A 14,437-nucleotide genomic window follows, 5' to 3' on the forward strand; every position below is an offset into this window, starting at 1 on the left:
CTCATAAAAAAAAGTAAAAGCATGTTCAAGCAGATCATTTGGTAGGACTGGTGATTCATGCCTAAAAATACCTGTTTTCCCCCCATTCCCGATGTGCTACTCTTCCATACATATTCAGGGACAAGCTTTCTTCAACCATATCTAAACTTTCCCAAGCTAATAAGAATGCTTTTCATCTATCATTGTTTATGTTCCTAATGTCTGGGACAAACCAAAAAAGCTTTCTTGTCAGATTTGTCTGCTTGATAATCCTTCTTTCATAATCTTTTGATTTTTTGTGAAAAAGTCTTTTCCCTCAATTTTTTCCTCGATCCCCCCCTTGAGCTGTCACATTCTTCTTTTTGCTCCAAAAACATTCTCTATGTCTTTGATATGCTGTATGGTATATTTAAAGGAAATAATACGAGGGTCAGACGTGCACATATGTTAAATTGAATTAATGTTTATGTTCTTACAGCAATCTTGTAAATAAAGCACCGTGTGGTCAATTGGGACTATTACCCATTCAGGATTCCAAAGGATCTCATATAGAGATTACATATGGCAGCCCTAGAGTGTTTGGCAATATACCACCTTCCTCTTCTGACTCCCAATTTATGTATTGATTTCCTCCCCCGCCTTTTATTTGACCAGCTCAAGGCATCTTATATTCCTAATGCTCCTGCTTCCTCTTTTCTCCATAACAGCAACTTTATGAGGTGGGTTGGTTTGAAAGGGAGTGACAGGCCCAAATCCGTCCAGCCTGCTGTTGTGCTTAAGGAAAGATCAGAGCTGACTGTCTCCTCGTTTCAAGCCATAGCTACTACATCAAACTTGATATCTTACTTTCCCCCTTGTTCTTCCTAAATATATTGAAATATACTGTGCAGTAGATAAAGGAAAGAGCACTATGGAGCACCGTAAAGCCATAAGCCCATGTGTTATTTACAATTTGTACTCTAGACAAAATAAAATTTCTTTCCTGGTCGTTTGGTGGTTATCCATACTTATGGTATTGTTTTTATATACATACATACATACATACATACATACATACATACACACATACATATTGTAAAGAGTTACTTATTAGCCTACTTTATAGTACTGGGGAAGGCTGTCACAACACTGGCCTGAAAGGCTAGAAGCCATTTGGTAGAACTTGTTTTTCAATGGGGAAGTCAATGGCCATTACATTCCTCTTGTGTCATTTGTTTGTGTGAGACAAATTTGTATTTAATTCACAGGGTTTATTGTCTTTTCTGAGTGCTCCTCTGATTGGAGCTCTGTCTGATGTTTGGGGCCGAAAATCATTCCTGCTGCTAACAGTATTTTTTACCTGTGCTCCGATTCCACTGATGAAGATCAGTCCATGGTTAGTATCTAAAGTTTGCTTTTTATATGTTGGTCAAGTAAATCCTGTAGAATGAGCTTCATCATTTGTCTATTTTAATATACAGTAAATCCTTGATATAACATATACCATCAGTCTAGCGGACTTTGAATTTAGTGGACAAAAACCTTGTCAATATTTTGTCTGTTTTTGCACAAGCAAAATCCCATTCTTCATTTTGTGCATATATGAAATATGTACACATTTCTTTTGGATTTAGCAGATATTCTGCTTTGGTAGACACCATTTCTTCCACTAGTGTATTAAATGGAGTGATTAGTATAGACACTCCGCATTTAATAACTCTAATTGAGACTGGAATTTCCATCACGAAGCAAAGCTGTTGTTAAGCAAAACATCACATGACCTCATCATTTAGCAATGGTAGCTCCAATAGTTCCAGTTTCTAAGACCATTTTGTCAATAGATCAGGTTCTCGTGCTTCTCCTACCCTGTCATACTCGCTTCTACTTCATCTCTACCCCAACCCCCCCCCTTCATCTCTTCTCCCTTCTGCTTGCTCTTGATCAAGCCTCCTTCCCTGCAAAGTGTCCCTGGAGAATGAGTCTGTTGAATTTGTAGAAGGAAAGCTGGAGAGCAATCAGAGGGCATATGCAGGTAGGCTCTGTCAGTACTGGGCCTTGCTGAAGCCTGCAAACCCAGTCTCCTGGAGTGCGTCCAGTATGAGTTGCAGAGCACCTCCAGGAAGCCCTTGTCCCTCAGCCTCGGCTGCCACTTTGAAAAGTGCTCTCCACCTTCCCTGGGCAACCATCATTGCCTCTCCTACCTCCTTAGCAACAGAGAACACCACACTTCGCCACCCGCTTTCTCCTCCCCAGCCTGGCCTGGCAAGCACCCGTCAGCAGGTGAGATTCTGCAGCCCTGCCACACTCACCAGGCTGCCCTCTCATCCAGTGCCTGGATTCCAGGCCAACAGCAGGAAGAAGACAGTGGAAGTCAGCTGGAAGTGGAGGTGGAAGAGGGAAAGCAGGGCTTTGCAGTGGAGTGCAGGTGACCGAAAGGGAGGAAATGGGAGGAGATAGGTAAGTAGGGGATAGCTGAAGTACCCCTAAGGATACCCCTAAAGTACCCCTCTTCAGTGTCGGTGGGCTGCTCAGCACCCAAATTTCTATCATTTGATCATGGGAGCACTGCAATGGCTGGCACTTTGAGAACTGGTCCTAACCTACTATTTGTTTAGCACTGCCATAACTGAACAGTTCCTGAACTAGTGGTTGTTAAGTGAGGATTGCTTATATTTAACCTCATTCAAAGTAATTTGAGATTTCTTTGTGCGATTATTGATTGAATCTTTTGGCAGCGTGCCAGATCATTTATCAACGAATGCATTTTCTATGGTGCAAAAGTTTGGTTTTCCTGTTTGTTTTGCTCTTGGATAATAGTAAATGGTAGCAGAATGACATGGCTATTTTTGGTATCTTTCAGACATTCTTATAATAGCTAGTCTTGAAGATAATTTCTGCCTGAAGATTTATCTTGATATAAGTTTATCAAAGAGGCAGCTTTGGATAGGAAGTAACTACACTTCTGTCAGTTTCCCTTTCATATAGCTAGCTTGATTTTTTTATTTGTTTCTTTGTTAAAAGAAAATTTCTTTTGAAGATTCCAAGCAATAAAGAATGCTGAAACTATATGAACATAGTTTACCAGATAAATGTATTAACAGTGGTTAGATTTGTGGTAGCTGCTCAATCTTAGATTTGAATAATAATTTTGTAGTTCTTATTTATTTAAAGGGAAAAGTATTTCCTATTCAAATTCTGTGCATGCAATCTACCATATTTAGAAATCCATGTTAATGTATTATAATAATAGTGACAATATTATGCATGCATGTTGGACAAGCAGACTTAGAGAGTTATTAAGATGTTTTTAACAGTTTATTCTTATTTCTAATCTTATGATATCCTTTATTTTAGGTGGTATTTTGCAGTTATATCTGTCTCTGGAGTCTTTGCAGTGACTTTTTCAGTGGTATTTGCTTATGTAGCTGATATAACCCAAGAACACGAAAGAAGCATGGCCTATGGCTTGGTATATTTAATATTTATATATATATACAGATATTGTGCATGTTGATCATCAGATCTCTTTTCCGTGTTTATGCAATTGAAAGACCATCACCACCCCACCAAGAAGGAATAAGAGAAAAATAGTTATAAAAGCAGACAAAGCACTTGTGTATCACTCTGCTTCCCTATTCTCACAGCCTAGATTTGCTGCTGATCTCAGAATTCCGTCCATATACTGTTTATAGTTGCTTTTCTGGGTTGGGAGAGGAAGGGGAAAGGTAGAACAACTGGACAAACTGGAAGTGTGATTAGTCAGCAGCCAAGGGAGCAAAAGGAAGAGAAGAGAAAGTCTACTTAAGAGAAAAGTGTTAAATTGTGCAAATACGCTAATACAGCAAATACAGCTAGGAGCAAGCAGTCTTCAAGCAGTCATCATGGAATTCTGTAATTTGTACTTTCTGCTCATTTGTTTTCATCAGCATCTAATTTTATCCACAAATGCTATTTATAACCCCTTCAATTCACAGGTATGGGGGAAGGGGAGAAGAGAGAGAAATCTCATCTTACTATAAATAATAATAATATGATTAAAGTAATCGTCAGAGGATTGCAGCTTATTTTAGTTCTCTTCCACCAGCATTTTGAAATAATAACTTTTCCATTTGTTGGAACAAATCAATTTATACCATTTCTGAATTGCCACATATATTTTTAGGAACTCTGTAGCCAGTTATTATTACCACTATTATGGTCATCTTACATGTCTTATCCCCTGAGATGTATTGAAAACCGAAAGATAGTATAAATATATTTTCAATGCATGCTGCCTCCTCTTGTCAAGAAGTTAAGACTTAAAATATTTAGGATTCTCAGTAGGTAGTGTGGTTACCTACTAAACCTCATCTCACTAATTATTATCATTCACAGGTTTCAGCAACATTTGCTGCCAGCTTAGTTACCAGTCCTGCCATTGGTGCCTATCTTGGTCGAGTGTACGGGGATAGTCTGGTGGTTGTCTTAGCTACAGCGATTGCATTGTTGGACATTTGTTTTATTCTTGTTGCTGTCCCCGAATCACTGCCTGAAAAAATGAGGCCTGCATCATGGGGCGCACCTATTTCTTGGGAACAAGCTGACCCTTTTGCGGTAATATATCTCACCCTTTTATATGGGGAATGCTCAGGGGTCACTTAAAACGGGATTACATTCAGATTTTTTTTTAAATTGAATATATATCCATCCTGTGGGTATGTATGGGGGAGATCTTACATGCATTTGATTGGGTTTCAAATATGCAGAGAAATCTACAAGAGAGTTGAGGGAATCCAAGGCAAAAGCAGACAGACATGTAGATTTTGCCTATATGGACTGGGAAGGCCTGTGGAATGAGGATAGAATGTCTAGTTCTAGGTTTCTTTATTCTTAAGTCCCAAGTGGAGGTTAAATCACTTACATTCTATTCTGTCATTCAAGTGCTCACAGGACAATAAATTCTAACCAAGAGGAAGATGACCCTTGAGATAGTTAGCATTTTATAGTGAGAGGAGCAGTCTGTTAGAAAAGAAAATAATCCGTCTGCTGTTATCATTCCTATATTGCCCATTTCAGTTTCTATTGAGATTCCTTCTTGGAGAGTTACTAGCATTGGATTGTTAGTCTGTTTTTTGTATTTAATTTTAATTATCACAGAGATAATGATCTGAAAGGAAAAGAGCTTAGCGGTTGATTTTTAGTTCATTTTTAAATAGGCACCAAAGGACATAGTCTTAGTTTTCCTTCTTCAAGAAAAAGTAAAGAATAAGAATATATTAAACAAGGCTAAATTTCAGCTATGCAGGGTGTGGAATATTTCATTTTACTTAACATTGAATTAAGTAAAATAGTATAAAATAGCAAGCTTCTATAAACATGTTAAGGTAATTTTGTATGTGCAATTTTATTCATATTTTGGTTTTCTATAATATTAAAAGTAACAACAAAATATTTCTGTTATCAGTGCGTTTCCCCACTTCCAAAGTAAACATGTGGCTGCTGAGCTGAGCTCTAGGATTAGATGGATAGTTTCCATATCTGGCTAGAGTACTCCAGCATTGCATGTACCATTAGAAGAGAATACCTGTGGCTCAATAGCTGCAGTATTACATGTGGAAGTTTTATAGTGCTGATTGCTCTAGGTTTTGGAGTAAATTGGTCACCAGGGCCTTGCACTGTGCTGGGAAGATGCTATCATTATCTCACCCCTTCATCCTTAAAAGAGCACTGTCTATAATCGGGCTGATTTCCAAAAGCTTATTGTGTCCCAGTTGAGAAAAAGTAATTGCATTTCCTAGGCTGCAGAGAGTTCCAGCAGGCCAGTTCCTTTTCCATGTCTATTTCTAAACCATATTCGATGGAACTTAAATGTATTCCATAGATTCTGGGAAGCAGGTAGTAGTTAATGTACCTTTGGACTATTTTTGTTTTTACAATGTATTGATTTATTTTCTGTCTGGGGAGAATTCACAATTGGCAGCTTTCTCTGTTTCTTTCTCCCATCTGTTCCCTACCTATGATTGATTAAAAAAAAGGAAACCCAGATTCTTGACAGTCTTACTAATAAAGTTAATTGGTTTGCGTTTCTCTTCATTTCTAGTCATTGAAGAAAGTTGGTCAGGATTCTATAGTGCTGCTAATCTGCATCACAGTCTTTCTCTCCTACCTCCCTGAGGCAGGCCAGTATTCCAGCTTCTTCTTGTACCTCAGACAGGTAAGCATTTGCCTAATTGTTTTAATTGCACACATTTGATTTGCAAAAATGAAAGTAAATATAGCCATAACTTACTAATAGATTTAGATCTTAATTTTTGGTTTCAATAGAATAAAATTGTTTCATTTTAATGCAATTTGGAAGTGCTATCCTTAAGAGCAAATTTCTTTCATTAAAAAGTGACTAGTTCAGCCTCTTATTTCCATAGAATAAGCTCTATATACTGTAACATTGTTGTTCTTAAATAAGGGAATGGGTTATCTTAATTTCTTAAAAACTTTTTATGAAACAAACTTATATTATCTATGTATTTGCGTATGAGTTATTCATAATTCATCATAATCCTCTACAATGGAATTCTCTTTTAAAAAAAATTAGATAATGAGGTTTTCATCAGAAAGTGTTGCAGCATTTATCGCCGTCCTTGGGATTCTCTCCATTGTGGCACAGGTAATTGTAACAGAGAAAACTTGCTGAGTTTCTGCCAGTACTGTTTGTTCGAGTCAGTTGATAGCCTGGGTTTGTGGAATGGATTCATGTTGATAACTTTCTGGAATGATTCAGTACGTAGGATGTTGCCAGGTCTTGGGAAGGTGGAAGAGGGAAATAAAGAAACACTGTCACCAAATGCTTCTGCCCCAACCTCACATACATGGCAGCCCTTAGCTTCCCTGATGAGGACAAGCATGCAAGACCAGCCGGTTCCACCTGAAGGAGGGAGGTGAAGGTCGAGCTTTGCACTGATGTAGTTATCGCAGTGATCAGATCTCTGAAAAGTCTTGATTTTTTTTCTTTTTGGCCTTTGTCTTTCCTCAGACGATAGTTCTCAGTTTACTTATGAGATCAATTGGAAACAAAAACACCATCTTACTTGGTCTTGGATTTCAAATATTGCAGCTTGCATGGTACGGTTTTGGCTCTGAACCTTGGTAAGCAATTTTTCACTACGTTGCTGTTTTATTACTGTAACACCTGTGGTACAATCTTTTCTTAATTTAGCAGAGGTTTTTAAAACATCCATCAGTAGTATGCCTCATTGATGTTTTAATGCAAGCTACTTGACTTACAACAGTTAATTTAGTGACCATTGAAAGTTACAGTGACACTGAAAAAAGTGCCTTACGACCATTCTTCACATGACCATTGCAGCAGCCCCATGGTCATGTGATTTACATTTGGATGCTTGACAACTGACTCACATTTATGACGGTTGCAGTGTCTTGAGGGTCACGTAATCCCCTTTTGCAGCCTTCTGTCAAGAAAGTCAATTGGGAAGCCAGAGTCAGTTAACAACCGGGTTACTCATTTAACAACTGCAGTCACTCACTTTATGAATGTGGCAAGTTCATAAAATAGGGCAAAAATCACTTTACAACTTTCTCCCTTAGCAACATGAATTTTGAACTCAATTCTGGTCCTAAGTCAAGGACTACCTGTATTAACGTTGTTTTGGAGTTGTATGTTTTTCTTAGTTTCTGATTTATTTGATTGATTTTAAACTCTGTTGAGATCATTGTGGATACTAGCCTGATTGGTTTATCAGTCTCTATACCCTCTTTCCAGGATGATGTGGGCAGCAGGGGCTGTAGCAGCCATGTCAAGCATCACATTTCCAGCAGTGAGTGCACTTGTTTCACGAACTGCCGATGCTGATCAACAGGGTAAGTGCTTCCTGAGATAGAGAGTCCTTAATAATGGAAATACTGCCTCACTGAAAATTGACAGATCTCTCTTTTTCAAACAATGCCACCACATTATGTTGATTAATAGTCACAAATGGTATTGTGCAAGTATCCTAACTATTGTAAAAAAAAAATCAGAACATTTACTGATACTGCAAATTGTATTTCTGTGCAAATCATGTAAACATTGTTGAACACAGATATTTTTAATCTAATAATAACTAATAGTAATTATTGTATTTTTATAATTTGCTTATAGATGTTTATTTGAATATGCATTATTTTATAGGAGTTGTCCAAGGAATGATAACAGGAATTAGAGGACTCTGTAATGGTTTGGGACCAGCACTTTACGGTTTTATATTCTACATCTTCCATGTAGAATTGAATGAAAATCCAATGACTGAAAATGAAGTCAATGTGGCCCCCCAGCACCATTCACAGCAAGTATGTTTAAGGCACAGCAAGTATTTTTTTTAAATGTATAAGTGGTGATAAAAAAAAGGAATCATAGTTTTAAATGTATCACTTCTAATTCCGACATCTTTATCAATTGCCACCAGCCACAAAGAAAGGAAGAGGACCACTGTAAAACAGTGCTTCCTATTCCCCAGTACCTGAAACCAGTTCTACTAGATACTGTGGATGACAGTATTAAAAGCCACTGAGAGATCAAGGGGCACAATTCAGTGTCATCCCTCTACTAAACCCTGGCCTGAGGCTTGGCTAAAATGCATCTGCTTCCTGCAGGGTCCTATGGACCTGAAGCCTCGCTATACTTTTCTCCATTACTATTTTCCCTGGACAGTAATTATCTTAGGCTGCTGGGTTCAGTGATGTCTTCTTAAGGAGAGGGTGCCACCACAGCCTTCTCATTCAAAGACCTGGCACTGCAGCATGAACCCAACTCCAGATCACCTGCCTAACATCTTTCACTGTCTTAAGAGCAACCTGGATTTAACAAACAGGTATCCAAACTAGCACACTGGAGAACGCTCAGAAGTCACAGGCTCAAACCTGCTCCAGATAACCAGACAAGGCCCTGCCCCAGGTACTTCATCTGGAGCTGACTGGTTGAGGTCCAACTCTATAATGAGATCCAAACAACTTTATCTGCCAAATAGCACCAATCTATTTCTTACAGTTGCTTTGGAAATTATCCTGGGCTGATCCCTCGCAATCAGTAACAACACCGTGTGGTTTAGCTTGCTTTAATCATTGCTCAGTGGTTGTCCAGACTTTGCTTAATGACTAGTCATAGTTAAAGAAGCAGGAGCAGTTGTGGAGTGAAGCACCACAAAAGGCAGCAGCTCTGCTGTTTTCTTTTTCACTCCCATTGGAGAGTTTGGCAGGTTTTTTTTTTTTTGGTATTTTACTTTTTACTTCACTTCACTAGTAGTCCTCAATTTACGACTGTAATTGAGTCTGGAATTATGGTCATAGGTTGTTGAAGATTTAACTTCAGTGATCGCTGGACCCTCCCTCCCCCATTTTAAAACTTTTTGGTGACAGGCATTAAACAAATGCCACTGTGGTTAAGCAGATCAATTCTCCCCAATGGGTATTTTTTGCCAGAAAATGTAAGTAAAAGTTAAAAATCAGCCCAAAGAAGTAGTACATTGTGGTCCTGTAACCGTGAAATGCTATAAACAGCAGTAAAGTTGAGCTGATTGCCAAGCACCCAAAGTGTGATCGTGTGACTGGATGTGTGTGCGGCCATTGTAACTTTGGAAATGGCTTGTAAGTAGCTTTTGGAGAATTTGTTGTAACTTCAAGTGGTTGAGAGCCACCAGTACTTTACTTTATCAGAACAAAAAAGGGACTGGGAGAATGATTAATCTTCCCTTACTCCCAGAGTGGTGATTTGTTCCTGATCAAACTACAGAAGACTCCTTGTTGCCTCCAAAAGGAAAAAAAAGCGACTAGCATATAATTATTCTTTGGATATTGTTTTATTTTTTTTAAGCAACAGATTGCTTCTGAACATCACTCTTTTTGAATAGGAAACATTCTTTGTTGATGCAATTCAAGGTGCTGGTTGTCACCTTTAAAGCCCTTTATTGCTTGGGACCAGGCTATTTGAGGGACCGTCTCTTGCCGGTCATATCTACCCGACCCATCAGAACAGGGAGGCAGGGAATGTTGTGGGTCCCATCCTTGAGGGAGATACACCTGGTGGGACCCAGAAAAAGGGCCTTTTCCATGGTGGCACCCTCCTCTGGAACATAATTCCCCCAGAGATGAGACTGGCCCCCACTCTGATTCCCTTCAGGAAGGCAGTGAAGATCTGGTTCTGCCAGCAGGCCTGGGGAACCCAGAGTGGGATGGAGCCCATGAAATGACTCATGTAATCTGTCACTGGGGGAGGAGGTGGGGGGTGATTTTATTGTATTAATTTATTTGATTTTATGAGTTTTATTGTTTTAAATTGTGGTTTTATATGTTGTAGGCCGCCTTGAGTCGCCATGGCCAATAGGCGGCAATACTAATCAAATTAAATAAATAAATAAATAAATAAATAAAAATACAGGAACATTTTATTTTGCTTAGCCTTAAATTAATCTCATTCATGCTCTAGGCTGGCTGATACATGTATTGGCCTGGTTCTCAAAAGATAGTATCTGGAAATGGGATCTATTTCTCTATATAGATACAATTGTAAGCACAGATTCTGTAAGTTAAGAGATATTGAGCAAACAAATAAAAGCAACTGAAATTATGAATTCCTGTAGGGATCTTTTACAGCTAGCCTGCCACGTAAGGTTGGGAGAATAGCTGCCCGTTTGTTGCAATTTATGTGTAGATGACCAGGCTGAGCCCCAGGGTGGAGTCGAACACGCCATCAGTTGAGTCTCCATGCCCCCAGGAGACCTAAGTCCATCCCCCTTGAAGTCTTTTGACTCTTATCTGGTGCCAATTAACCTTAGTTGTTCAGATTCTTGTATATAGATAGTGTGAAAGAAACTTGTACTTTTGAATTTTATCTTGGTTCCTGACTTCTTGCACTTGAAAGAATAACAGAAAAACAGAGATGGAAGGGACCTTGGAGGTCTTCTAGTCCAACCATTTGCTCAGGCAGGAAGCCGTATACCAGTGATGGCTAAACAGAGTGCCCCTGCGCATGCTTCCCCTATGCATGTGCCCCCCTGGGGGGGGGGGGGGGCATATGCACGGCAGAGACCTAAAGACCAGATAGTTGGTAGGAGGCACACTTGCATGCAGAGCAGAGCAGAGCTGGGGCGACGGCATGCATCCCACAGAGAGGGCTCTGCATGTCCCTGTGGCATCCATGCCATAGGTTCACCACCACTGCCCTATACATTTCAGACCAATCTTATCCAATCTGTTCTTAAAAACATCCAATGTTGGAGCATTCACAACCTTTGGAAGGAAGTCATTCCACTGATTAATCGTTCTGTCAGGAAGTTTCTCCTTAGTTCTAGATTGCTTCTCTCCTTGATTATAGTTTCCATCCATTGCTTCTTGTCCTGCCTTCAGGTGCTTTGGAGAATATGTTGTCCCCCTCTTCTTTATAGTAGCCCCTCAAATATTGGAACATTGCTATCATGTCATCCCTAGTCGTCCTTTTCATTAAACTAACCATATCAAATTCTTGCAGCCACCCTTCATATATTTTAATTTCCAGTTCCCTAATAATCTTTTTTGCTGTTCTCTGTAGTCTTTCTAGAGTCTCAACAACTTTTTTACATTGTAGCGACCAAAATTGAATGCAGTATTCCAAATGTGGCCTTACCAAGGCATTATAAAGTGGTATCCAAACCAGGATGGGGAATTGTGTAGTCAGAAAATTAAATGTGATACTTAGTCTCCTCCCCTCCCCCCCCCCCCAAGTACAATGTGATTCCGATACTATGCCTTATTATCTGGACCGTTTTCAACCTAAATTCAGACCAGGATGGAGGAACAGCTTTAGTTTTCAATTCAACATGCTGTTTATTGCCTAAAGCTCAATGTGCATTGGATTAAGGTTTTATTTAATTCAAATGTGAGGCCTCAGACACTTCAAAAATTCTGGGTGGCTTACAAATTCTTATACTTGTTGCTATTTTAAAAACAGGCATAAAAAAATACAGGTTATTTGAGGGCCTGCCTTTCCCTAATGGTATTCCTGTATCCCACCCGTTGGATGAAAACACTTACTTGAAATAGTGCCATCTATAATGGGATTCAGGTGGCATGCCAAATTAATCATGCAACCAGAAGACAAGCCGCTTACCTTTAGAAAAGAAATAATAGAGGATCATTATGTAATCATACAAACTCTATACATGAAATGAACATTGGTATAATTCATCTTTGCAAAATATATGCAGCTTCGGATTTAAGGGTGCTCTCTAAATGTATAGTGTTTAGGAGATGCAAAAAACTTAAGCCATACAGCCAAAGGAGAGTTGAGCAGGATTATTACCTAATTTTACCGAATCACAGTTCGGTGCTTTGAAATCTCTGAAGTAATGAGGGGAGCAGTGGGAGAGAAACAGCTAGCTGATGATAGTGAGGCGCAAAATCAGATTGTTCACACTCCACTTCATTCTTGTGTAAGATAATCTTGCTTGCTGTTGTTGTAATTGTTGTTGCTATGGTAAGGAAACTGTATTAACCACAAATGGTATGCACAGGATATTTGTACCCAGATGACACACTGTACAAAGAAAAGATGGTATGTTTGTTAAATAAATTTTAAAAATGTATTAACAAAATAAAATAAAAATAAAAAGTGCTGACCTTTTGTCTTTTGCTAACTCTTGCTCTGTTTTGTTTTTCTTTCCAGAATTCCATCATTCCTGGGCCCCCATTCTTATTTGGCGCATGTTCTGTACTGCTGGCTCTACTTGTTGCCTTGTTTATTCCTGAACATACCAACTTAAATGTTCGCTCTAGCAGCTGGAAAAAACACTGTGGCGGACATGGACATCCACACAGTCCACAGGCCCCTGGAGAGGCCAAAGAACCTTTATTACAGGATACAAATGTATGATGACAAAACCCAAGGACTCATAGAGCAAGTTTTATTTTTTCACCTGCGGTTCTGGATACACATTCCATTTCCATTGAAATTGTCATTTCTTAAGACTTTTTTAAGAAATGGATCTCTTGCATGAACTGTTAAGAACCACAAACAGGAAGTGGAAAATCATCCAAAGAAGTTACAACTTAAATTACTTTGGTTTTTAAAAAGAAGCTAGGATTTTTGTCAGAGTCCTAAATATATTAAATCTCCTTAATTTTGAACAAAATTATATATATATATATATACACACATACACACAAGGTATCGGCATGTGTTCCTGCATCAGTTTCTTGAAGGTGTTAAGCTTCGTTCTCTTCATGCTGGTCTCAGTGAGACATACAAGCAGGATTTGGGTATCTCTCTTCTCTGTAAAATCGTTGGTCAGATGGATTCAAAGCCTTAACATAGATGCACTTGGCCAGGAAAGTGAATTTGGTTGATATTGGACTTTCAAATCAGTGTCTGACAGGTTTTTTTTTCTTTTTTTACTAACACAAATCATGTGTTGAATACACATCCTGAACAGTACACTTTAAGTGCATTATTCTGCTAATTCTGTGTAGTGTGAGCCTAGATTTTACTATTGGCTCCAACACTCTTACCTTCATAAATACAATTTGATACCACTATGCTTTGGATGTTTTGCATAAGGACCTCAACACTTGAACGTACAAACTCAACTCTTCAGCTGATAGCCTTGATGATGTCAATGTGCTCTATACATGATTGTCACTTCTATTACTTGACAGGATGAATAGCTGTTCCGTTTTGAACCAAGGACAAAAGAGTTAATCAGCTTTTCCTATTATTTTATTTGTAAATTACATACATGGGGGTATGACAGGCTAGTGAATACTCTTGCCTAGTAATTCAAGTGGCAATTCTTGCTCTATAGTGGCCTTTTAGGATTGTCACAAATAACCCTTCAGAGCCAAGGAGTTAGTCCTGCATTTTCAGGACCGCAGTACAAGGAGAGAGCTTTATACAATTACTGATGTGAATTTCTCTAAAAGTGTATATTTTTGTGTCCAGTTGTATTATTTAAGTGTTCCTTTGTATAAAATGTGTATAAAGTATTGTATAGTTCAAAATGTTTTCATCTTGTGCTATGGTTATTGCTTAAGTTTTTTAAAAAACTTTCACCACAGTTGAATAGAAGCTGAAAAATTGTAAATACTCTGTTAATAAAAGTTGAATATTTTAGAGTTTTTTTAAATTGATATACTTGGTATAATACTGTCAATATAGTTGATTGTACATTTTTCATATCACATTTTATATTTGTTCTAGATATACATATATTTTCTATTATAAGAATTTATGTACCTAGAAAAATGTTTCTGAAATTTAGCACTTGTAAAGGAGCAAAAAGTATCATGAAAAATGGAAAACAGTAATTGAAGGAATTTGCGGACGGACGACATATATATTTATTCTAATGTCATAGTGCTAGCATAATTTCTCTGGGTAACATTACAGCAGTGATAACTCACTTTTGAGTAATAAAACAAAGTTTACTCTGTAGGGAGGCATCTTTCTTCAATGTTAAATAACTAAGGATTCTTTAGAACA

At 38.4% G+C, this 14,437-nt stretch overlaps 1 protein-coding gene across 1 annotated transcript in view; it reads left to right on the forward strand.

The window, feature by feature from the left end:
* Positions 1 to 14,068, forward strand: part of SLC71A1 (solute carrier family 71 member 1) — a 28,539-nt gene extending 14,471 nt beyond the window's left edge. Inside the window, exons 4-12 of the mRNA XM_026700382.2 lie at positions 1,227 to 1,354; positions 3,313 to 3,427; positions 4,333 to 4,551; positions 6,038 to 6,151; positions 6,530 to 6,601; positions 6,968 to 7,080; positions 7,715 to 7,812; positions 8,123 to 8,280; positions 12,626 to 14,068. Of these exons, the coding sequence (XP_026556167.1) occupies positions 1,227 to 1,354; positions 3,313 to 3,427; positions 4,333 to 4,551; positions 6,038 to 6,151; positions 6,530 to 6,601; positions 6,968 to 7,080; positions 7,715 to 7,812; positions 8,123 to 8,280; positions 12,626 to 12,832 (1,224 nt within the window). The 3' untranslated portion in view covers positions 12,833 to 14,068. The remainder of the gene's footprint in view (positions 1 to 1,226; positions 1,355 to 3,312; positions 3,428 to 4,332; positions 4,552 to 6,037; positions 6,152 to 6,529; positions 6,602 to 6,967; positions 7,081 to 7,714; positions 7,813 to 8,122; positions 8,281 to 12,625) is intronic.
* The last annotated feature ends 369 nt before the right edge of the window (positions 14,069 to 14,437 follow it).

Source organism: Pseudonaja textilis, chromosome 3, assembly GCF_049901715.1.
Source record: "Pseudonaja textilis isolate UNSWEBS1 chromosome 3, rPseTex1.2, whole genome shotgun sequence".
NCBI lineage: Eukaryota > Metazoa > Chordata > Lepidosauria > Squamata > Elapidae > Pseudonaja > Pseudonaja textilis.